The 24528-nt window shown below is 45.8% G+C and overlaps 2 protein-coding genes across 2 annotated transcripts; both read left to right on the top strand.

The window, feature by feature from the left end:
• Nucleotides 1-384: 384 nt before the first annotated feature.
• Nucleotides 385-11827, top strand: LOC120032834 (protrudin-like). Its single transcript, XM_038979037.1, has 12 exons — nucleotides 385-676; nucleotides 1644-1908; nucleotides 3016-3086; nucleotides 3206-3392; nucleotides 3579-3674; nucleotides 3996-4108; nucleotides 4540-4661; nucleotides 4919-4990; nucleotides 9863-10004; nucleotides 10146-10192; nucleotides 10526-10607; nucleotides 10808-11827. The coding sequence occupies exons 2-12, from the start codon at nucleotides 1649-1651 to the stop codon at nucleotides 10870-10872; spliced, it is 1257 nt and encodes a 418-aa protein (XP_038834965.1). The 5' UTR covers nucleotides 385-676; nucleotides 1644-1648; the 3' UTR covers nucleotides 10873-11827.
• Nucleotides 11828-15645: 3818 nt separating this feature from the next.
• LOC120032448 (golgin subfamily A member 7B-like) lies at nucleotides 15646-22945 on the top strand. Its single transcript, XM_038978553.1, has 5 exons — nucleotides 15646-15657; nucleotides 17314-17439; nucleotides 17507-17659; nucleotides 21275-21376; nucleotides 22862-22945. The coding sequence occupies exons 1-5, from the start codon at nucleotides 15646-15648 to the stop codon at nucleotides 22943-22945; spliced, it is 477 nt and encodes a 158-aa protein (XP_038834481.1).
• The last annotated feature ends 1583 nt before the right edge of the window (nucleotides 22946-24528 follow it).

Genomic DNA, 24528 nt, shown 5'->3' with positions numbered 1-24528 from the left:
GACCTATCCTGAGAGAGTATATAACCTAGAGGCTCACTCCACTCAGTGAGCACTCACTGCATTCATGTGTGTTTGGTGTGACATGCTCCCTTACTAATAAGTTGTGAATAAATGCATATTGTGATTGGTGATTGACCTTCTTTCTCCTCATTATTGATTCGAATTTTCACAACTAGTCACTCTTTTTGTCAATACTATTATATTTTTCATAACACCGTTTTGGGTGAGTATCTTAGTAAAATATTTCATTTAGAGAGAAATGAGTGATGTAGCTCATAATTTCCCCAACAAATGGACCTCAGATTGTCGTGATTTGACAGCTACGATATTTTCTTTAATCTACTCTCTCCCTCATCGGTTCGCTCTGCGTTCTATTAGCCAGTCGGATTTTATTGCGGAAGCGATTACTTTTCTCTCGCAGCTAGCAGGCAGGCATTATTTGCTTAAAACAAATACTTTCGCAAATATTTATACAGTACAAAACATCGTCAACTCAATAACATCGACTTGAGAAGCGAAAACAATTGATTGACTTCATAACAAGAAGACTGCGAAAACTGTCTAAACGGGTGTGTGTGACGCGTCTCTTCCTACATTCAGATCCTATCGTGTTGACGATCAAGGATTGCTTTCACAGTCGCTAACTACGGGTTTTGACACTTTGCCTGCTAGTCAGGTAATGTTGCATTTCTTGTCTTATTAGTCATATATATTGATTGTTGCAAATATTACATGTTAATGTTATGTCAATCACTAGCTGGTTAGTTTAAGTTACAATTTCGCCAGGTGGCTACATGCGATTTGGATGACAGCTGTTGTTGTGTAACGTTAGACACTAACGTTAGAAAACACTAGCTATGTGTGACAACAATGTATCTTCATCAACATGCGATATAGAACCCATATTTAACAACGTAGTGTGTGGCCTGTTGCAGTCATATTGTTTCATGACCCACCCATTTCATGTCAGCCAAACACAAGTCGTTTCTCAGTAGCATTAGACGATCAATGATTAAATCGTCCTTAAATCAGGTATGGTAGATTTACTTTGATCGTCCAGGTTCGTGATTGCCCCCTTCCTCTTTCCACTGATAGCTAGTTAGTGAGTGAGTGTTTGCACAGCGTAACATATTCAGGAAATGCTAGCTAGAGCAAAAGACGGACATGAAAATAAAATCTTAACATCTTATCTTGTCTCTCTGTGTTTCTCTCTGTCTTTTTTATTTTATTTCACCTTTATTTAGCCAGGTAGGCTAGTTGAAAACAAGTTCTCATTTGCAACTGCGACCTGGCCAAGATAAAGAATAGCAATTCGACACATACAACAACACAGAGCTACACATGGAATAAACAAAACATAGTCAATAATACAGTAGAAAAAACAAAAATCTATATACAGTGAGTGCAAATGAAGTAAGATAAGGGAGTTAAGGCAATAAATAGGCCATAGTGGCGAAGTAATTACAATATAGCAATTAAACACTGGAATGGTAGATGTGCAGAAGATGAATGTGCAAGTAGAGATACTGGGGTGCAAAGGAGCAAGATAAATAATCTCTCTGTCTGTCTGTGTCTCTCACTCCCTTTATCTACCCCCTCTGTTTCTGTCCCCCTTTCTCCCACCCTCCCCTTCTCCCCTCTAGTCGGGATGAAGCCTGGAGTAGGGGCATGTCAGGACCCCTGTCAGGGTGGTCCGGGGGTGGGTGACAGGGGGGACGACACCCTGGTGTCTCTGCCCCCTAAAGACACCCCCGGCTCCCCCACAGGGTCACCCTCAGAGTTGGGAAGCCCTGGCCCCCGCCAGGTCGCGACCTTTGACCTGCTCAAGATGGTGGTGTCTTACAAGAGGATGGCGCTGTTTCTGGAGCCGCTCACTGATACGTTGGAGCTGGCCCGCTACCTACTGGGGTGAGAGGATACATTTACACACTGATCCAAGATCGGTTTTTAGTTTCTCCAATGGTGATAACGGATAGGACTTGGGAGAGTAGACTGATTCACGCTACCTACTGGGCTAGTGAAGGGAGTAGGATGAGGTTTCCTATGGGCCTAGACACTGACCTGTCAGATTTGAGTTTCTTCACCCTAATGGTTCCAGGGAGGGTATGCTGATCCTAGATCTGGGCTGTGAAGCTGGCACTCTACCTACTGGGCTAATGAAGCCCTGATCCTAGATCTGGACTGTGAAGCTGGCACTCTACCTACTGGGCTAATGAAGCTCTGATCCTAGATCTGGGCTGTGGAGTTGGCATGCTACTTACTGGGTTAATGAAGGGAGGGTAGACTGATCCTAGATCTGGTCTGTGGAGCTGGCACGCTACCTACTGGGCTAATGTAGGGAGGGTAGACTGATCCTAGATCTGGGCTGTGGAGCTGGCACGCTACCTACTGGGCTAATGTAGAGAGGGTAGACTGATCCTAGATCTGGGCTGTGGAGCTGGCATGCTACCTACTGGGCTAATGTAGGGAGGGTAGACTGATCCTAGATCTGGGCTGTGAAGCTGGCACGCTACCTACTGGGCTAATGTAGGGAGGGTAGACTGATCCTAGATCTGGTCTGTGGAGCTGGCATGCTACCTACTGGGCTAATGAAGGGAGGGTAGACTGATCCTAGATCTGGGCTGTGAAGCTGGCATGCTACCTACTGGGCTAATGTAGGGAGGGTAGACTGATCCTAGATCTGGTCTGTGGAGCTGGCATGCTACCTACTTGGCTAATGAAGGGAGGGTATGCTGCTCCTAGATCTGGGCTGTGGAGCTGGTCTGCAGGTGAGGCTTTTGCTCCAGCCCTGCTCTAATGGGTGTAGTTGTAGATACATGCCATCTTATTTGGTTTACTGTATAGCCATGAGTCAGTGTGTGATTTGTACAGCCTGCTACCTACTGGGGTGAGTCAGTGTTTACCCTAGACACTGATCGGAGGTCAGTTTTTAGTTCCTCCACCCTAATGGTTGAGGATAGGACTTGAGGACGCTAAACTGATCCTAGGTCAGTATGACTGTGTGGTGTATTGCAGGTGGAGGATGCCTCTGTGCTCACTACTGGTCTGTGTACTGCTCAACATCCTCTTCCTCACTCTGAGTGAAGGTGAGCTAATGCTGGTTAACACACACACTGCTATATGAACTACTACCACATACAACTGAGTGTGTATAATAATGTGATATATATCACATGTGACAGTCAGTTTCTCTCCTGCCCTCCAGTGGGGTGGTTCTCTGTGTGTGTTCTGGGGGTGTCTGCCCCGGCTGCCCTGGGTTACCTGCAGGACAGGTGTGGGGGCGGGGCTTCGGATGCGGAGCAACAGAAGAGGCGGTGCCACGCGGTGCATCGTAAGGACCTGCAGAACGTTCAGCTCACCAGACAGGACGCCATGCTGGAAGTCAAGGACCTGTGAGTGAGTGAGTGTGTGTGTGTGTGAGTTTGGCCCTCCACTTTATAAAACCAAGTTAATTTATTTACTATCCCTGTGTGTGTGCCTGTTTGCGTGCACGCATGTGCGTGTCCGGGTGTCTCCCTCTGTGTGTGTGTGTGTGTGTGTGTGTGTGTGTGTGTGTGTGTGTGTGTGTGTGTCCACAGGTTAAAGCAGCTAGATGACCTGTTGTCTCATGCCTGCCTGTCTGCTGAGTCTGTCTACAAGCTCCTGTACTGGGAGAGCCACTCTGAGTCCTCCAGGTCAGCAACACTGTGTGTGTGTCCTTGTTCTCCAGGACAGTAACTCAGCCACTCTACATTCACCATAGATATCATCACACATCTTATCTGTACTTACAAAGCGCCCGACAGACTGGTTAGGGTTGTTTGTGTGTGCCTGAGTGTCTCTATCTCTCTCTTCCGTCTCTCTTCTCTGTCTCTCTATCTCTCTCTTCCGTCTCTCCTCTCTCTGTCTCTCTATCTCTCTCTTCCGTCTCTCTTCTCTGTCTCTCTATCCCTCTCTTCCGTCTCTCTTCTCTGTCTCTCTATCCCTCTCTTCCGTCTCTCTTCTCTGTCTCTCAGGTTCTATGGTGGCCTGTTAGCTGTATTGATGCTGCTGTATTCTGTTCCTGTGTGCTGGGTGCTGGCCTGTCTCACTACTGCCCTCTTCCTGTGGAACCGAGACTTCTGCAGGGGTTAGTACACACACATACAGTACCAGTCAAAAGTTTGGACACACCTACTCATTCAATGGTTTTTCTTGATTTTTTTACTATTTTCTACGTTGTATTATAATAGTGAAGACATCAAAACTATGAAATAACACATATGGAATCATTATTCAAAGTAGCCACCCTTTGCCTTGATGACAGCTTTTTTGAAGAATCTCAAATATATTTAGATTTGTTTATCACTTTTTTTGGTTACTACATGATTCCATATGTGTTATTTCATAGTTTTGATGTCTTCACTATTATTCTACAATGTAGAAAATAGTAAAAATAAAGAAAAACCCTGGAATGAGTAGGTGTGTCCAAACTTTTGACTGGTACTGTACATGCAGACACACACTCAAGTGTTGGTTCTGTGTTCTAACAGCCTGGTTCCACTCCCTCTGTGTGTGTAGTTGTGTTGGACCTAAGGGAGGTGGTCCAGTCTGGCCAGAACCCATCCTCAGAAGGAGAGATGGACCACACAGAACCGGACTGCGGCAGCCTGGACCGGACTCCCACTGCTAGCAGCTTGGAGGTAAGGACAGAGAGAGAAGTGGTGGGGGGAGAGAAACGGGTAGGGAGAGAGAGAGAAGTGGTGGGGGAAGAGAAATGGGGGGAGGGAGGGAGGGAGAGAGAAACAGGGGTAGGGAGAGAGAGAGAGAGGAAGGGGTGGATGTATATGTATAGTGTGTATATTTGGATTAATGGTGTACATTAAAACATTACAGATCAGTGTTATGCAATAATCCTCTTATGTAACGTACATGTATATCATTATTGTGTGGTGTGTAGGACCTGTCCCCGGGCAGCGTAGAGGAGGCTGAGGAGGCAGAGCCTGATGATGAGTTCAAAGATGCCATCGAGGTAAAAACTAAATCATCCGTTATCTCGACTTTATTCCTTTGTCTTGTTATCTGACTGGTTTTTCATCCTGACCTCTCTCTTTGGCCAGGTCTTAGGCCATGTATTTTTGATTTGATATAACTTTATTGGCAATTGCACCACTCTCCCTCCGGCCCTGTTTGAACACTGCCTCCATTCCATCCACTAAGTTTTCACAGATCTAACATGGTAGGATGGGAGAAACCAAGGAGTCCACTAGGCCCACCTTCCTTTGACCTGTCCATGTCATTGTCAAATCAGAAGGAAAAAGATTGTGTTGGAACACAGCTTCTTATCCTTCTTCCTTCTGTCGCTGGCTGACAACTTCCTGTCCTTCTGATGATTCATTTCCTTTTCTGTTTCTACCTACCTCCCCTCTCAGTTGACTCAGGAGCCCCCTATCTCCCTGCAGGTGAGTGGCTCCCCCTGTCTGTCGGGCTGTGGTATTACAGCATTAGAAACAGGACACATTAACAATTGCGACAAATCATTTTTGTTTTTATGTATGATAAAGTTCTGTGACAGTTCAACTACTCAGCCTAGTTACTAAGTTGTGTGTGTGTGTGTTACAAGCATTTCGCTACACCTGCATTAACATCTGCTAAATATGTGTACGTGACCAATAAATTGTGATTTGAATTGAATATTTAGGACTATCTCAGACAGTTCAGTGTTACACGACGTCATGACCGTGGTCAAAGACCTGTAAGTGTGTGTGTGTGTGTGTGTATTGCAGTGGTGTGTGTTGCACAGGAGCTACACGAGGACGTGGAGAGAACCCTAGTTGTTATTAGCTGCTACACTGGAAGCGTAACGTTGACGTGAGCAGAGCTCTAACCACCTCATCATATTGTTCAGTGAGCTGCACGTTCACATCGACACAATAGAAATAGACCACCAGGTTTCATGGAGGTGAAGCGTCTCGTGCTCTGCAGACGTTATGCATCTAGTGTAGCTGGCCAGTTCAATATTACTATCTCAGACAGCACAGTGTGTTTCTGCCGTGTTCATGTTAGATAGATGCGGTGTGTTTGTGTTAAAAATGGTTGTGTTAGATAGATATGGGGGGGGTTGTGTGTGTAATCTGCTCCTGTGTGTGTGTGTGTTCCTCTCCATCCTAACAAGGAGACTCCCTTGGCTTTAGTGGTAAGTCTAGTTCACCCCCTTCCCTTACCCTGTTTGTGGTGAGAGGGAGGGGGGGCGTATAGGGTACACACCTCGGTTGGGTCCTGTCTGCATGGGTAGTGGAATGTCTATACACCTTAGGGCTGTTGTTACCATCACTGGTTATGTTACCATTATGACATCAGGACTATAACTTCACATCTATACCACTAATGTCATTACATATACCACTAATATCATTACATATATATACACCACTGTCAATACACATATACCACCAATGTCAATACATATACCACTAATATCATTACATATAGGACTAATGTCATTATATGTAGCACTAATATCATTATATATACCACTATTGTCATTATATATATATAGCACTAATGTCATTATATATATATAGCACTAATGTCATTATATATATATATAGCACTAATGTCATGATATATAGCACTAATGTCATGATATATAGCGCTAATGTCATGATATATAGCACTAATGTCATGATATATAGCGCTAATGTCATGATATATAGCACTAATGTCATGATATATAGCGCTAATGTCATGATATATAGCACTAATATCATGATATATAGCACTAATATCATAGCACAGATAACCAGGTTTTCCAGAATTCCTGGTTCAAGGATTCCTGGATTTCCTGCTTATTACCTCCTGATTCTGCAAATCTTCTAACCAGGATTTTTGGGAAAGTTAATTGAATTTTGCAAACCTTTTTAAAGCACTAATCATCATTCATACAATAGGCCTCATTCTCAATGTAGTCTGGGCGTCTCTGCATTATTCCAGCAAACCATTGGATAAGCATGCTCTGAGCTGGTCACTGCACCTAAGTACACACCCAAGGGTGGTGTTGTAATGTGTGTGTATTGTGTGATGTGTGTTTCTAGCATGGTTGTGCACTTCACTGTAAGGATGCAAATAGGACACATCCATCCCATGCTACGTTGGGCTCTGGTCAAAAGTAGTGCACTAAGACGGCTTACCCCGGCCAAACCCGCTCGACGCTGGGCCAATTGTGCAACGCCCTACGGGACTCCCAATCACCGGCCGGATGTGATAATCATCTCTCATTGTGTAGAGACCAGGGTCTGGCCCTGGGGTCATCTCTCATTGTGTAGAGACCAGGGTCTGGCCCTGGGGTCATCTCTCATTGTGTACAGACCAGGGTCTGGCCCTGGGGTCATCTCTCATTGTGTACAGACCAGGGTCTGGCCCTGGGGTCATCTCTCATTGTGTACAGACCAGGGTCTGGCCCTGGGGTCATCTCTCCCTGGTACCATAGAGAACAGAAACATTAACTGATGCTCTGGAATGCGGTCTCTTTAGGTTTTATCACCCAAAAGACATAAATCTCCTGTTAGTGTTAAATCTCCCAGAGGCCCACTTTCAGTTCACACAGACACAATATTATAAGAACCCTCTATTCTGTTGCATAAAACAACCATTTGATGCAATTACAGTATTATAACAATCTTGCAATTTTGATTTCATAAAAGTAGTGCACTATACTATAGGGACTAGGGTCTAAAGTAGTGCACTATATTATAGGGACTAGGGTATAAAGTAGTGCACTATACTATAGGGACTAGGGTCTAAAGTAGTGCACTATATTTTAGGGACTAGGGTATAAAGTAGTGCACTATTTTATAGGGACATGGGTATAAAGTAGTGCACTATATTATATGGAAATAGGGTGTGATTGCGACTGTTATGAATACAGGTGAGGTCTTTTGCTGATTGGCTTCCAGCCCATCTACGGAGACAGGTGCAATGATGTCTGAGGGCGGAGCTTAAGGTGCCCCGCCCCTTCCCAATACGTTTCTTGCCTGAGGTGTACCAGCCCTCGTCTTTCAGGGCAATATATAGGCACAGATCTAGGATCAGCTTAGCCTCATCTAACACTAACCTTAACCATAAGGGTGTGAACTGTACAACTGATCTGGAGCATGTCTGGTAGCACGTTTCAAACTCATTCCACAGAGGTCCAAGGCTGCAGGTTTTCACTCCTTCCTTTGACTTGATTGATGAATTGAGCTCATTGGTTAGTTAGGAACTGGCCTCACCTGGTTGTGTAGGTCTTAATTGGACAGGAAAACCCCCAAAACAAACAGACTCTGGGCCCTCCATGGAAGGAGTTGGACACCCCTGCCTTGGAGGATGTGTGGTTTTATGTTAGTGGGGTTTTGCTGCCTGTGTGCTCTCGACTCCCCCTGCTGTTGACGTTGAGAAACACATCCACCTAAACCATGAAAGAGAGGGGTTGGTGTTGGAGGAGCAGGGAGCAGGGGCTATGGTTGGTAGTTCCCACAAAGCTGCATCCTTTAACTGCTCTTTAGTAACTTAAACCTTCTCCCCCCCCTACAGGAGGATGATGACACTACGTCAGATTTGGACACCATCTCCATCAACTCAGACAAGAACTTAAACCTTCTCCCCCCCCCCCCTACAGGAGGATGATGACACTACGTCAGATTTGGACACCATCTCCATCACCTCAGACAAGAGCTTAAACCTTCTCTCTCCCCCTACAGGAGGATGATGACACAACGTCAGATTTGGACACCATCTCCATCACCTCAGACAAGAGCTTAAACCTTCTCTCCCCCCCCCTACAGGAGGATGATGACACAACGTCAGATTTGGACACCATCTCCATCACCTCAGACAAGAGCTTAAACCTTCTCTCTCCCCCTACAGGAGGATGATGACACAACGTCAGATTTGGACACCATCTCCATCACCTCAGACAAGAGCTTAAACCTTCTCTCCCCCCCCCTACAGGAGGATGATGACACAACGTCAGATTTGGACACCATCTCCATCACCTCAGACAAGAACTTAAACCTTCTCTCCCCCCCCCTACAGGAGGATGATGACACAACGTCAGATTTGGACACCATCTCCATCACCTCAGACAAGAGCTTAAACCTTCTCTCCCCCCCCCTACAGGAGGGTGATGACACAACGTCAGATTTAGACACCATCTCCATCACCTCAGACAAGAGCTTAAACCTTCTCTCCCCCCCCCTACAGGAGGATGATGACACAACGTCAGATTTGGACACCATCTCCATCACCTCAGACAAGAGCTTAAACCTTCTCTCCCCCCCCCCCCCTACAGGAGGATGATGACACAACGTCAGATTTGGACACCATCTCCATCACCTCAGACAAGAGCTTAAACCTTCTCTCCCCCCCCCTACAGGAGGATGATGACACAACGTCAGATTTAGACACCATCTCCATCACCTCAGACAAGAGCTTAAACCTTCTCTCCCCCCCTACAGGAGGGTGATGACACAACGTCAGATTTAGACACCATCTCCATCACCTCAGACAAGAGCTTAAACCTTCTCTCCCCCCCTACAGGAGGATGATGACACAACGTCAGATTTAGACACCATCTCCATCACCTCAGACAAGAGCTTAAACCTTCTCTCCCCCCCTACAGGAGGGTGATGACACAACGTCAGATTTAGACACCATCTCCATCACCTCAGACAAGAGCTTAAACCTTCTCTCCCCCCCTACAGGAGGATGATGACACAACGTCAGATTTAGACACCATCTCCATCACCTCAGACAAGAGCTTAAACCTTCTCTCCCCCCCTACAGGAGGGTGATGACACAACGTCAGATTTAGACACCATCTCCATCACCTCAGACAAGAGCTTAAACCTTCTCTACCCCCCTACAGGAGGATGATGACACAACGTCAGATTTAGACACCATCTCCATCACCTCAGACAACGGTCTGCTGAGTCGCAACGAGCCAATCCGCAGTAAGGTGTCCAAACTGACGGAGAAGCTACGCAAACGCTACCCCACCAACAACACAGGTCAGTCTACCCTTCATCCCTCATCATCTTCTTCCTCACCTCAGCCCTACTTAAGAGGTGGGTTTAGTATCTAGTCTTCAGATAGAAATTAAATATCCCCCCTCTCTCTCTCTCCCCCCTTCCTGCTCTCTCATCCCAAAGGTAACTGTTCCAGCTGCAGTGCTGTCTTCTCAGTGGTGAAGAGAAGGGTAAGAGCTTTACACCTGTTTTTAAACCACCAATAAATACAATCATAAGTAATACTGTAGGTTGTTTAATAACTCTGTGTGGAACCTGGGGTGGGTCACAAATGGCATCCTATTCGCTATATAATCTACCACTTTAGAACAGAGTCCTATGGGCCCTGGTCACAAGTAGTGAACTATGTAGGGAAGAGGACAGGGTTGGGGTTAGAGTTTCACTTTACTTCCTGAATTCACCCACTTCATTTCAAATTGGCCCCAACCCTGGAATAGGGTTCAGTTTGGGACATAACAAAGATGATGATGTCATCGTGACCTCTGTGACCTCTGCTGTTTCAGCGGAGCTGTAGTAACTGTGGCAACAGCTTCTGCTCCAGATGCTGCTCCTACAAGGTCCTCAAGGCCTGCATGGGTGTTACAGGTGAGAGAAACACACACACACACACACACACACAACATGCTATTATGGTATTTCTATACTGAAATGATAAATAAGGTCTCCGAAGACATCAGTTGATTTTAAAAACAAATTTCTATCTCTTCTATTTTACACCTTCTCTCATTCCCCATCACTCTCTGCATCCCCCTTTCTCATGTAATGTCTCTTTACCTCCCTCCCAGCTCCAGATGCCCAGAGAGAGACAGTGTTTGTTTGTGCTGTCTGCAACTCCACCCTCAGCAAGTGAGAAATGACTACCCCCTCCTACCCACTCATGGAGACCCAGGGATGGTACTGCCCCTCCTACCCAGGATTCGAAGCTCCTTGGCTGGGTAGAGCCCGCGGCAGATCAGCCTCTAGCCCCCCCTGGGGGTGGTTCAAAACCCCAGGTTGTCTGGTTCTCTGGCTCTAGCCCAGGTGACAAGGGTTATTAAGATGAACCAGTCCCAAATGGCAACCTATTCCCTATAAATTACACTGCTTTTGCCCAGAGCCCTATGGGATTCCCTATAGGCTCTGGTCTACAGTAGTGGACTATATAGGGTGTCATTTTGGACGCTCCCCCAGACTCCCATCAGCTTGTGTTGCATTGAGATTTATCCTGTACTGTCATGGAGGTCCTGAGAATGCTGAGGTGTGTGTGTGTGTGTGTGTGTGTGTGTGTGTGTGTGTGTGTGTGTGTGTGTGTGTGTGTGTGTGTGCGTGGCTGCGTATTTGGATTGTATAAGATATGCTATAGATTGACCCTGTTATAACTTATCCATTATGTAATGGTTTTATATGTTGGTCCTAATGTTAATTTAATGGATGTAAAGACAGGATGCTAAATGGCATACCCTAATCCCCATGGAGCATAACCTAACCCCATGGAGTGATTTCCAGAGGGAACCCAGAGCTGTGTTCAAATACTCATACTAGCTGTACTATTTGTGATGTAAATTTAGTATGTAGTATACTTATTGGTCATAGTATGCCAAAAGTTCCTGGATGTCGTACTAAATTCACCAAAATACGAAGTATACAAGCAGTGGACACTATTTCTGTGCTTTTAGGAACCATAATGCGATTCTTCAGAAAATGGGCGTGGCTTCACCAACATTTTCAGATTTGAGGAAAATGGCCGACGAGAGCAGATACAAATGAATTGCTTTAAGAAAATGTTGAGCAATGTAATAAAGTAATGACTTTTCAAATAAGTTAAACGTTATGTTGGCTGACAATTTATTAGCTACGCTGTCCTTACGAACCGCAGCAGTATGTACCGGTCTGTTAGCTAGCTACCTAACGTTAGTTGGCTACTAATACATTGAACTTGCCAGGCAGTATATTAACTATCTAGCTAACCACCCAATGTATATTGACTTGATTATTCACATCATTCTTAGCTAAGTGGTAGAGTCGTTGTGCGTTCTCAATGGACATTGTTAATTCTGGCTATCTACTCTGATTTCAGAGCATCTCTCATCTGTGTGCCAGTGCACAGAATAGCTGAATAAAACGGTTGAATATGGCCGGTGTCAGTAAGCGTTGGCAAAAAAAAAAAAAAGTAATTAAATTGTTGCCTGCAGCACAGTTAGTCACCAACACTCTGCAAAAAATGAAAACAGCCTAACCAGCTCTGCTAGGGCGAGTAAAATGGTCAGAGTGAGGGTTTCTCATTTGTGAATGGAGGTAGCTAGCCAGTTAGCTTGGGTGCTTGACTGCCTAACCAGCTCTGCTAGGGCAAGTAAAATGGTCAGAGTGAGGGTTTCTCATTTGTGAATGGAGGTAGCTAGCCAGTTAGCTTGGGTGCTTGACTGCCTAACCAGCTCTGCTAGGGCAAGTAAAATGGTCAGAGTGAGGGTTTCTCATTTGTGAATGGAGGTAGCTAGCCAGTTAGCTTGGGAGCTTGACTGCCATTGTGAGGACAGAACGCTCGGATCAACCCTACTCCTTGGCCAGAGTGTCTAGTCTGGGCTCCGAGACCGAAACGCTCTGAATTTACGAACGGACAATCTGACAACTCTGGATTTACGAACGCCCAGAGCGCATTCTGAGCGCTCTCTTGCACTCCATGGGTGAATTTACGAACGCACCCCATATTGAATTTACGGACACAGCCGAAAAATTAAAATGTCTAGCTAGTCATTTGTTATGCTAACAAGCTAGCAAGAGGTTGCATAGCAACATCATCAATTTCTGGTAGACAGGCAAAGTGCTAGTACTCAACTGAAAGGATACCCTTAGTTTACAGTATTCTAAAATGAACTAATAGTATGTAGTATATACTCATTAAGTATGTAGTATACAGGATGTTGGTATGAGTATTTGAACACAGCACAGGTTTTAGATTGACACATAAGAATGTACATGTTACACTTTTACCATTGTGATCACCTATATTCAATCCACTGAAAGTTTATATTTATCCAATTTATTGATTCATTCATTTGATTATCTTGACAGAATGGAGGATTTTGTTTACTCTTCATTGCTTCAATAAACTAATGTGATTTTGAATGTTTGAAATTAACTTATGGCATATTTTTCCTGCCTTTTTTCAGCCTAGTTGTAGAGAGCTCTGTTTTTAAAAAAAATAAAACATTTAAAAAGAGAGCGTGCCCTGCAGGTTTGGTGCATCTGTTGGCATTTCACTACCGTAGACATTGTATCTGTCCCATTATGGCGTCTGTGAGAGCTAAGCAGTGCCATAGAGGTCATCTCCATTTTGAAGTAGTCCATTCTTCATCTACTACTTCTATGAGTTGGTAAACAAACTGAAAGGGTGCACACTGCCACTTGCATTGTGTTGTTTGAACAGGTAATAAGCCAAGGTTGGTGATTTACTGCCACCTGCAGTTATGGAGTGCTTGCTCAGGAGTATAATTCATCAGCTGATCCCTCGTGGTGACCTGGATGGACTCGTGATCCTTCCTTAACCCATAGGAAGTCACACCCAGTTGACTACTTCAGAATGGTCCTCAATGGCGCTGCCCATGCTAAAACACGCTTTTGGGCACTACTCAACCCAAATCCACCACATGCCAGAAGGCTCCAGGTTCCTCTCCTCACAACCCAAATCCACCACATGCCAGAAGGCTCCAGGTTCCTTTCCAATCCCCTCCTCACAACCCAGGGTGAATCTCAATAGTCTGAAGTAGCTTCCTTACTTTCCTTGTTTCCTTTCCTTACTTTGTTGTCTTCCTTACTTTAACCTGTCTTCCTCCATATTGTTCCCACCTTTCCTATCTCCTCAAATCAGTTTGTATTACCAGAAGGAAAGGAAACAAGGAAAGGAATGTACAGTCGTGGCCAAAAGTTTTGAGAATGACACAAATATTAATTTTCACAAAGTCTGCTGCCTCAGTTTGTATGATGGCAATTTGCATATACTCCAGAATGTTATGAAGAGTGATCAGATGAATTGCAATTAATTGCAAAGTCCCTCTTTGCCATGCAAATGAACTGAATCCCCCCCAAAAACATTTCCACTGCATTTCAGCCCTGCCACAAAAGGACCAGCTGACATGTCAGTGATTCTCTCGTTAACACAGCTGTGAGTGTTGACGAGGACAAGGCTGGAGATCACTCTGTCATGCTGATTGAGTTCGAATAACAGACTGGAAGCTTCAAAAGGAGGGTGGTGCTTGGAATCATTGTTCTTCCTCTGTCATCCATGGTTACCTGCAAGGAAACATGTGCCGTCATTACTTTGCACAAAAATGGCTTCACAGGCAAGGTTATTGCTGCCAGTAAGATTGCATCTAAATCAACCATTTATCGGATCATCAGGCACTTCAAGGAGAGCGGTTCAATTGTTGTGAAGAAGGCTTCAGGGCGCCCAAGAAAGTCCAGCAAGTGCCAGGACCGTCTCCTAAAGTTGATTCAGCTGCGGGATCGGGGCACCACCAGTACAGAGCTTGCTCAGGAATGGCAGCAGGCAGGTGTGAGTGCATCTGCACGCACTGTGAGGTGAAGATTTTTGGAGGATGGCCTGGTGTCAAGAAGGGCAGCAAAGAAGCCACTTCTCTCCAGGAAAAACATCAGGGACAGACTGATATTCTCCAAAAGGTACAGGGATTGGACTGCTGAGGACTGGGGTGAAGTCATTTTCTCTGATGAATCCCCTTTCCGATTGTTTGGGGCATCCGGAAAAAAGCTTGTCCGGAGAAGACAAGGTGAGCGCTACTGTGTCATGCCAACAGTAAAGCATTCTGAGACCATTCATGTGTGGGGTTGCTTCTCAGCCAAGGGAGTGGGCTGACTCACAATTTTGCCTAAGAACACAGCGATGAATAAAGAATGGCACCAGCACATCCTCCGAGAGCAACTTCTCCCAACATCCAGGAACAGTTTGGTGACGAACAATGCCTTTTCCAGCATGATGGAGCACCTTGCCATAAGGCAAAAGTGATAACTAAGTGGCTCGGGGAACAAAACATATATATTTTGGGTCCAGGGCCAGGAAACTCCCCAGACCTTATCCCATTGAGAACTTGTGGTCAATCCTCAAGAGGCGGGTGGACAAACAAAAACCCACAAATTCTGACAAACTCCAAGCATTGATTATGCAAGAATGGGCTGCCATCAGTCAGGATGTGGCCCAGAAGTTAATTGACAGCCTGCCAGGGCGGATTGCAGAGGTCTTGAAAAGGGGTCAACACTGCAAATATTGACTCTTTGCATCAACGTCATGTAATTGACAATAAAAGCCTGTGACACTTATGAAATGCTTGTAATTATACTTCAGTATTCCAAAGTAACATCTGACAAAAATATCTAGACACTGAAGCAGCAAACTTTGTGGAAATTAATATTTGTGTCATTTTCAAAACTTTTGGCCACGACTGTTAGTGCTACGCGATGATATATAGACCACGCCCCGCGCCCTACCCCCTCGTGTGAGGTCCTCCCAACCCCCGCCGCTCTCTGCCCTCCCCCTCCGTCTCTTCCTCCCGCCCTCCAACCCGTCCCCGTGTCCCAGTAAAGCGCTTTGAGCTCCGGGACTCGTCCTAGTAGCCTTACGCCGTCAGATGGAAACATGGCGACAGAGGTGAGAATGAATATAATAATCTATCCTCTTCGTTAGTCTATGTCTTTCCCTTTACCTCTATGGGCATATGGTTATACAGTATTGTCTTTCATATGAGCAGGTAGCCTTGTGGAGAGGGTTGTAACCTATATTCTGAACCGTTTGAATGGCTTTGTCAGTAACAGCAAGGTTAGCCCTGTGATAGAAAGGTTTGTGTAGCATACAATCATTTCAATCTCTGTTACCCAGCAACGATAGAAATCAACACAACAGTTGTTTATTTACGTATAAAAAGTTAATTTCGAATATAACATTTGCTCAAACGGGTCAGGGAGGCAGGTTCATTTTGGCAAATAAATCGTCTGCTTTGATTAGAAATGGAAGCCGTGTCAATGTTAACACTTCTTCGGTCACCCTGACCGACATGGTATGTGAATATCATATAATCCCTATATCATTATATTGCCATATTAAAAGGCGTAGGAAGGCTACGTGACTGAAGAGGTTCGTTAGAGGAATTCTCTTTGTATCACAAACAGCGTTTCCAAGGCAGGCTGTGTAGCCTATGCTACAACTTGTGCACGAGAACAGGGATAAACAAGCAATCCTCGTGCCGTTAAGCTGTTTTGGTGAAAGCAGAGCTCTTATTTTTTTGTCTCTAGTGTTCCGCCGTTAATCCGGTATAGGCAGGCTGGCCCGTGCTAGTGCTGAAACCTACTAAAGAGATATCAGCACCGTGGACAGCAACCCATTGAGGTCAAGGAGAGAAAATCTCCGCGTTTACACGGATCTTTTCATTTCCGTTATTCGGTCCAACTGCCTTTCATTCAGCGACACATTGAGGAAACAAGCTTGACGAACCATAATAGCCTAAACTAGTTTCCCAAAGCAAGAAACTAGACTGGCCCACACACCTCCCCCACACATAAATCCACAACTATGGACATCAAGCTTCTTTATGGGGGGGAAACGACCATTTGGTGCCATCGTTGGCCTATTGAGCCTTCTAACCCTGTTCTTACAGAGATTGATTTGTTGTGAGCTGTTCTGTGATGTTGGGCCTTCTTCTCTTGGCTCGTTTCCATGATCCGGCTGCTGTAGCAGAGTGCATGGTCAGGAGAGAGAGAGAGGTAGACGAAGAGCTACCGAGAGAGGAGGGGAAGGGAGAGAGAGAGAGAAGAGAGAGGGGTAGGGAGAGAAGAAAGGAGAGAGAGAGAGAGAGAGAGAGAGAGGGGAAGGGAGAGAAGAGAGAGGGGAAAGGAGAGGAGAAAACGAGAGCTACAGAGAGAGAAGACCAGTTAGAGAGAGAGGAGAGATACTGTGTCTGGGCCGTGATCCAACGGACCGCCAGACAGACTTTGATTGAACACCTCTCCTCTATCATCGTATACCTCTAAAGACTACATCAGCCACTGTTTGTATACATTACCTCTTGAACAGAGAGTATGTGTGTGAGAGAGAGAGCGAATGAGCAGTTTAGTTTTATTCTCATGGTGAGTCATACACACTGCTTCCTCAGAACCAGAAAGTTAATCCATATTAGAATTCTATCCACAATCTCTCTCTCGCTCCCCCTCTCTTCCTCACACTCCTTTCTCTCTCTCCTCTCTCTCCCCCCAAATATGGGTGGGTGGGTGTGTGTGCGCACGTGCTCGCATGTGTGTTTGTGTCCTGTAGTTCCATAACCTCCAAGAGTTGAGGCACAGTGCATCTCTGGCCAACAAGGTGTTCCTGCAGAGAGACTACAGTGAAGGGACCACCTGCCGCTTCCAGACCAAGTTCCCTTCTGAGCTGGAGAGCAGGGTGGGTAGTCTAACACATACACACACTAATGGCTGAAAAGACAGCTAACTGAGTGTCTCTCTGTCAGATTGAGCGGCCGTTGTTTGAGGACACAGTGAAGAGGTTGAATATCTACTATGCGGAGGCAGAGAAGATGGGAGGCCAGTCCTACCTGGAGGGATGTCTGGCCTGCGCTACAGCCTACCTCATCTTCCTCTGTATGGAGACACGCTATGAGAAGGTGAGACCGGGCTAAACCACCACAATATAAACACAGTAGAACCACCACACTAGAACACAACACAATAGAAACAACCACAGTAGAACCACATAGTAGAAACATTACGACCACAGTAGAACCACATAGTAGAACCACTACACTAGAACACCACACTAGAACACCACAGTAGAACACCACACTAGAACACCACACTAGAACACCACAGTAGAACACCACAGTAGAACACTACAGTAGAACACAACAGTAGAACACAACAGTAGAACACCACACTAGAACACTACAGTAGAACACCGAACACTACCGTAGAACACCACAGTATAACACCACACTAGAACACCACACTAGAACACTACAGTAGAACACCGAACACTACCGTAGAACACAACAGTAGAACACCACAGTATAACACCACACTAGAACACTACAGTAGAACACCACACTAGAACACCACACTAGAACACTACAGTAGAACACCGAACACTACCGTAGAACACTACCGTAGAACACCACAGTATAACACCACACTAGAACACCACACTAGAACACTACAGTAGAACACCGAACACTACCGTAGAACACAACAGTAGAACACCACAGTATAACACCACAGTATAACACTACAGTAGAACACCACACTAGAACACCACACTAGAACACCACAGTAGAACACTACAGTAGAACACCACACTAGAACACAACAGTAGAACACTACAGTAGAACACCACCGTAGAACACCACACTAGAACACCACACTAGAACACTACAGTAGAACACTACAGTAGAACACTACAGTAGAACACTACAGTAGAACACCACAGTAGAACACCACAGTAGAACACCGAACACTACCGTAGAACACCACAGTAGAACACCACAGTAGAACACCACACTAGAACACTACAGTAGAACACAACACTAGAACACAACACTAGAACACAACACTAGAACACAACACTAGAACACAACCCTAGAACACTACCGTAGAACACCACAGTAGAACACCACACAATAGAAACATATTACAACCACAGTAGAACCACATAGTAGAACCTGAGGCCCAAAACACCAGTCTCAACGTCAACAGTGAAGAGGTGACACCAGACGTCTGGCCTTCTAGGCAGAGTTGTAAAGAAAAAGCCATATCTCAGATTGGCCAATAAAAAGAAAAGATTAAGATGGGCAAAAGAACACGGACACTGGACAGAGGAACTCTGCCTAGAAGGCCAGCATCCCGGAGTCGCCTCTTCACTGTTAACGTTGAGACTGGTGTTTTGCGGGTACTATTTAATGAAGCTGTTTCTCAAACTAGACACTCTAATGTACAGTCGTGGCCAAAAGTTTTGAGAATGACACAAATATACATTTTCACAAAGTCTGCTGCCTCAGTGTCTTTAGTTATTTTTGTCAGATGTTACTATGGAATACTGAAGTATAATTACAAGCATTTCATACGTGTCAAAGGCATTTATTGACAATTACATGAAGTTGATGCAAAGAGTCAATATTTGCAGTGTTGACCCTTCTTTTTCAAGACCTCTGCAATCCGCCCTGGCAGGCTGTCAATTAACTTCTGGGCCACATCCTGACTGATGGCAGCCCATTCTTGCATAATCAATGCTTGGAGTTTATCAGAATTTGTACGTTTTTGTTTGTCCACCCGCCTCTTGAGGATTGACCACAAGTTCTCAATGGGATTAAGGTCTGGGGAGTTTCCTGGCCATGGACCCAAAATATATACGTTTTGTTCCCCGAGCCACTTAGTTATCACTTTTGCCTTATGGCAAGGTGCTCCATCATGCTGGCAACGGCATTGTTCGTCACCAAACTGTTCCTGGATGGTTGGGAGAAGTTGCTCTCAGAGGATGTGTTGGTACCATTCTTTATTCATCGCTGTGTTCTTAGGCAAAATTGTGAGTCAGCCCACTCCCTTGGCTGAGAAGCAACCCCACACATGAATGGTCTCAGGATGCTTTACTGTTGGCATGACACAGTAGCGCTCACCTTGTCTTCTCCGGACAAGCTTTTTTCCGGATGCCCCAAACAATCGGACAGGGGATTCATCAGAGAAAATGACTTTACCTCAGTCCTCAGCAGTCCAATCCCTGTACCCTTTGCAGAATATCAGTCTGTCCCTGATGTTTTTCCTGGAGAGAAGTGGCTTCTTTGCTGCCCTTCTTGACACCAGGCCATCCTCCAAAAGTCTTTGCCTCACAGTGCGTGCAGATGCACTCACACCTGCCTGCTGCAATTCCTGTGCAAGCTCTGTACTGGTGGTGCCCCGATCCCGCAGCTGAATCAACTTTAGGAGACGGTCCTGGCGCTTGCTGGACTTTCTTGGGCGCCCTGAAGCCTTCTTCACAACAATTGAACCGCTCTCCTTGAAGTTCTTGATGATCCGATAAATGATTGATTTAGGTGCAATCTTACTGGCAGCAATATCCTTGCCTGTGAAGCCCTTTTTGTGCAAAGTAAGGATGACGGCACGTGTTTCCTTGCAGGTAACCATGGTTGACAGAGGAAGAACAATGATTCCAAGCACCACCCTCCTTTTGAAGCTTCCAGTCTGTTATTCGAACTCAATCAGCATGACAGAGTGATCTCCAGCCTTGTCCTCGTCAACACTCACACCTGTGTTAACTAGAGAATCACTGACATGATGTCAACTGGTCCTTTTATGGCAGGGCTGAAATGCAGTGGAAATGTTTTTTGGGGGGATTCAGTTCATTTGCATGGCAAAGAGGGACTTTGCAATTAATTGCAATTCATCTGATCACTCTTCATAACATTCTGGAGTATATGCAAATTGCCATCATACAAACTGAGGCAGCAAACTGTGAAAATGAATATTTGTGTCATTCTCAAAACTTTTGGCCACAACTGTACTGTCCTCTTGCTCAGTTGTGCACCGGGGCCTCCCACTCTTTCTATTCTGGTTAGAGCCAGTTTGCGCTGTTCTGTGAAGGGAGTAGTACACAGTGTTGTACGAGATCTTCAGTTTCTTGGCAATTTCTCGCATGGAATACCCTTCATTTCTCAGAACAAGAATAGACTGACAAGTTTCAGAAGAAAGTCCTTTGTTTCTGCCCATTTTGAGCCTGTAATTGAACCCACAAATGCTGATGCTCCAGATACTCAACTAGTCTAAAGAATGCCAGTTTTATTGCTTCTTTAAATCAGAACCGTTTTCAGCTGTGCTAACATAATTGCAAAAGGGTTTTCTAATGATCAATTAGCCTTTTAAAATGATAAACTTGGATTAGCTAACACAACGTGCCATTGGAACACAGGAGTGATGGTTGCTGATAATGGGCCTCTGTACTCCTCTGTAGATAGATTCCATTAAAATCAGCCGTTTCCAGCTACAATAGTCATTTACAACATTAACAATGTCTATACTGTATTTCTGATCAATTTGATGTTATTTTAATGGACAAAAAAGAGCTTTTCTTTCAAAAACAAGGACATTTCTAAGTGACCCCAAACTTTTGAACAGTAGTGTATGTTCCTTACTTTCTGTCATACTGTCCCCTTCTTTTGTTATTTCTTTCTCTCCGCCTCTTTCTGTTCTCTCTCCCTCTCCCCCTTTCCTCCCCCCTCTTTCTCAATCTCCCCCAGGTGTTGAAGAAGATAGGCGGGTACATCCAGGAGCAGAATGAGAAGATCTACGCCCCCCGAGGTCTACTCATCACTGACCCCATCGAGAGGGGCATGAGGGTCGTATCCTTACAGCTACTACTGCTGCTCTGTGTGTGTGTGTGTGAGAGAGAGACAGATAAAGAAAAACAAAGACAGATGAAGAAAAAGGCAGAGATGAAGAAAAACAATATAGACAGAGAGAGAGTCAACAGTACACATGTATGGAGATTTAAAGAGGGAGAAAGAGATGGAGTGAGAGAGATGTAGAGTCAACAGTACACATGTATGGAGATTTAAAGAGAGGGAGAAAGAGATGGAGCGAGAGAGATGAAGAGTCAACAGTACACATGTATGGAGATTTAAAGAGAGGGAGAAAGAGGTGGAGCGAGAGAGATGAAGAGTCAACACATGTGGGCTCCCAAGAATAAGGATCTTGTACAGTGTGTGTGTATTGGATAGACCCAGACCCTCCTTATAGACCCAGACCCTCCTTATAGACCCAGCCCCTCCCTATAGACCCAGACCCTCCTTATAGACCCAGGCCCTCCTTATAGACCCAGCGCCTCCTTATAGACCCCTCCCTATAGACCCAGACCCTCCTTATAGACCCAGACCCTCCCTATAGACCCAGACCCTCCTTATAGACCCAGACCCTCCTTATAGACCCAGACCCTCCTTATAGACCCAGCCCCTCCCCATAGACCCAGCCCCTCCTTATAGACCCAGCCCCTCCCTATAGACCCAGCCCCTCCTTATAGACCCAGCCCCTCCTTATAGACCCAGACCCTCCCTATAGACCCAGCCCCTCCTTATAGACCCAGCCCCTCCCCATATACCCAGCCCCTCCCCATATACCCAGCCCCTCCCTATAAACCCAGCCCCTCCTTATAGACCCAGCCCCTCCCCATAGACCCAGCCCCTCCCTATAGACCCAGCCCCTCCTTGTAGACCCAGCCCCTCCTTGTAGACCCAGCTCCTCCCTATAGACCCAGCCCCTCCCTATAGACCCAGCCCCTCCTTGTAGACCCTGCCCCTCCTAGTAGACCCAGCCCCTCCCTATAGACCCAGCCCCTCCCTATAGACCCAGCCCCTCCTTATAGACCCAGACCCTCCTTATAGACCCAGACCCTCCCTATAGACCCAGACCCTCCCTATAGACCCAGCCCCTCCCTATAGACCCAGACCCTCCTTATAGACCCAGACCCTCCCTATAGACCCAGCCCCTCCTTATAGACCCAGACCCTCCTTATAGACCCAGACCCTCCCTATAGACCCAGCCCCTCCCTATAGACCCAGCCCCTCCCTATAGACCCAGACCCTCCTTATAGACCCAGACCCTCCTTATAGACCCAGCCCCTCCCTATAGACCCAGCCCCTCCCTATAGACCCAGACCCTCCTTATAGACCCAGCCCCTCCCTATAGACCCAGCCCCTCCCTATAGACCCAGACCCTCCTTATAGACCCAGACCCTCCTTATAGACCCAGACCCTCCCTATAGACCCAGCCCCTCCCTATAGACCCTCCCTATCGGGGTGTGTTCCTTCCTTTAACCCCATCTTGTCCAGATAGAGATCTCGATCTATGAGGACCGAGGCTCCAGTGGCTCCTGCTCAGGCTCCAGCTCTACGTCCGGCAGCAGTGCTCGGTGACCGGGTACTTGTCACCTCCTCACCCCCCCCCCCGGTCCCTGGAATGCTACACACAACCGCGGTGTTCGGTGACTGAGTCCACGGCACCTCTACCCCCCTGATCCCTGGAGCTCTACAACCCTGGTCCCTTAGAGAACCACCCCGACAGCAGTGCTTTTTGGACTGGGTATGCCTCACCTACCGCAACCACAACGGCCCTGACCGCAACAAACTTGAGCTAACCGACCGAACACTCGATCGCAACTGAACCACATGGCCCGGAGCAGATCAAGCCGAATCTATCAACGTTGGGAATACTGATGATTTATAATTGCATTTTGGTTACGTCCCAAATGGCAGCTTTTTCAGGCCCTGGTAAAAAAAAAGAAAAAAGACACTATATTGGGAATAGGGAGCCATTTGGGACACTCTCCTATAGTGCACTAGTTTGGGCCTCTGGTTAAAAGTAGTGCACTGTATGGAGGATAGTAGTGTACGAGATAGGGAATAGGCTGTCAGTTGACATGGAACCATGATGGACTACTACACACCTACCTGCCTGCCTGTATTCATTCGTGCACATCGTAGTGAAACGTTTTAACCAGGGAAAACAGTTCTTATTGGACAAGTTTCAGGTAGTCCCTCTACTGTTCCAGTTTGTTTTCTGCCGTTTGGTGTCTTGTGAATAGGCCCACGACCCAGACATGTACTGTAGGAGATCTAGGGTACGGCCCAAATGGCACCCTATTCCCTATATAGTGCACTAATTCTGACCTGGGTTCTAGTAGTGCACTATAATAGGGAATAGGGAGCCATTTGGGATGTAGCACTACACAGCTCAGCGGAGATGTGAACCACATGGATGGGCTGAAAGTAGCAAACAGATGAATGTAGCTAGTTCCATCCAGAGACATATATTCTAGCCTCTATAAATGGCTCTGGTACCATCCACTGGTCAGTGTCATAATGCAGCTTGGTATTAAACACTCCACAACCCAGCTAACCTCTTGTCTTGAACCACCAGCTCTCCTAGATCATGATTATGCAAATACACAGCTACCTGTATAGACGATGTAGCATCCTGTAACAGTGTTCTTCAGTCCTGGTGTTTTAGTGCTGGTCTGGAACAAAAGCCTGCACCAGGACTCTGTAAAATAAAGTAATGAACAATTCTTCCTGCACGTGCACAAACACTTCCTTCCTTTTTTGCTACACAAACCCTCCTCCAAAGAACCATAAACTGCCAAAATGTAATTATTTCCTGGTGTGAAGTGTCTGCCTTTTTATTTTAATCTGGGACATGTTTATGCAAAAGTAGAGAACTGGAACCTTCATAATGCTTGTTGTTGTTTGATACTCATGATCAGAAGAACTAAATAATAATAAATAAATAAATAACTGCTGCTCTTCCATCGCTCCATTTTAACATGAATGTCATTCTTTTTCACTGTCAAGGAAAATACCCACTGGGCACCACTGGTTTTGAAATCCATGTAATCTCAGTGGAATAGACGTTGAATTGACTTCTCTAGTCTCGTAAGTATCTTCTCTCTCCCCAGAACCTAATCAAGCATCTGATGCAATTATGTGAGATTTTAGATCTG

The sequence above is a fragment of the Salvelinus namaycush genome, chromosome 39 (assembly GCF_016432855.1).
Source record: "Salvelinus namaycush isolate Seneca chromosome 39, SaNama_1.0, whole genome shotgun sequence".
NCBI classification, from domain to species: domain Eukaryota; kingdom Metazoa; phylum Chordata; class Actinopteri; order Salmoniformes; family Salmonidae; genus Salvelinus; species Salvelinus namaycush.
Note: the sequence above shows the minus strand (reverse complement) of the source record. Positions and strands in the feature narration are given on the sequence as shown.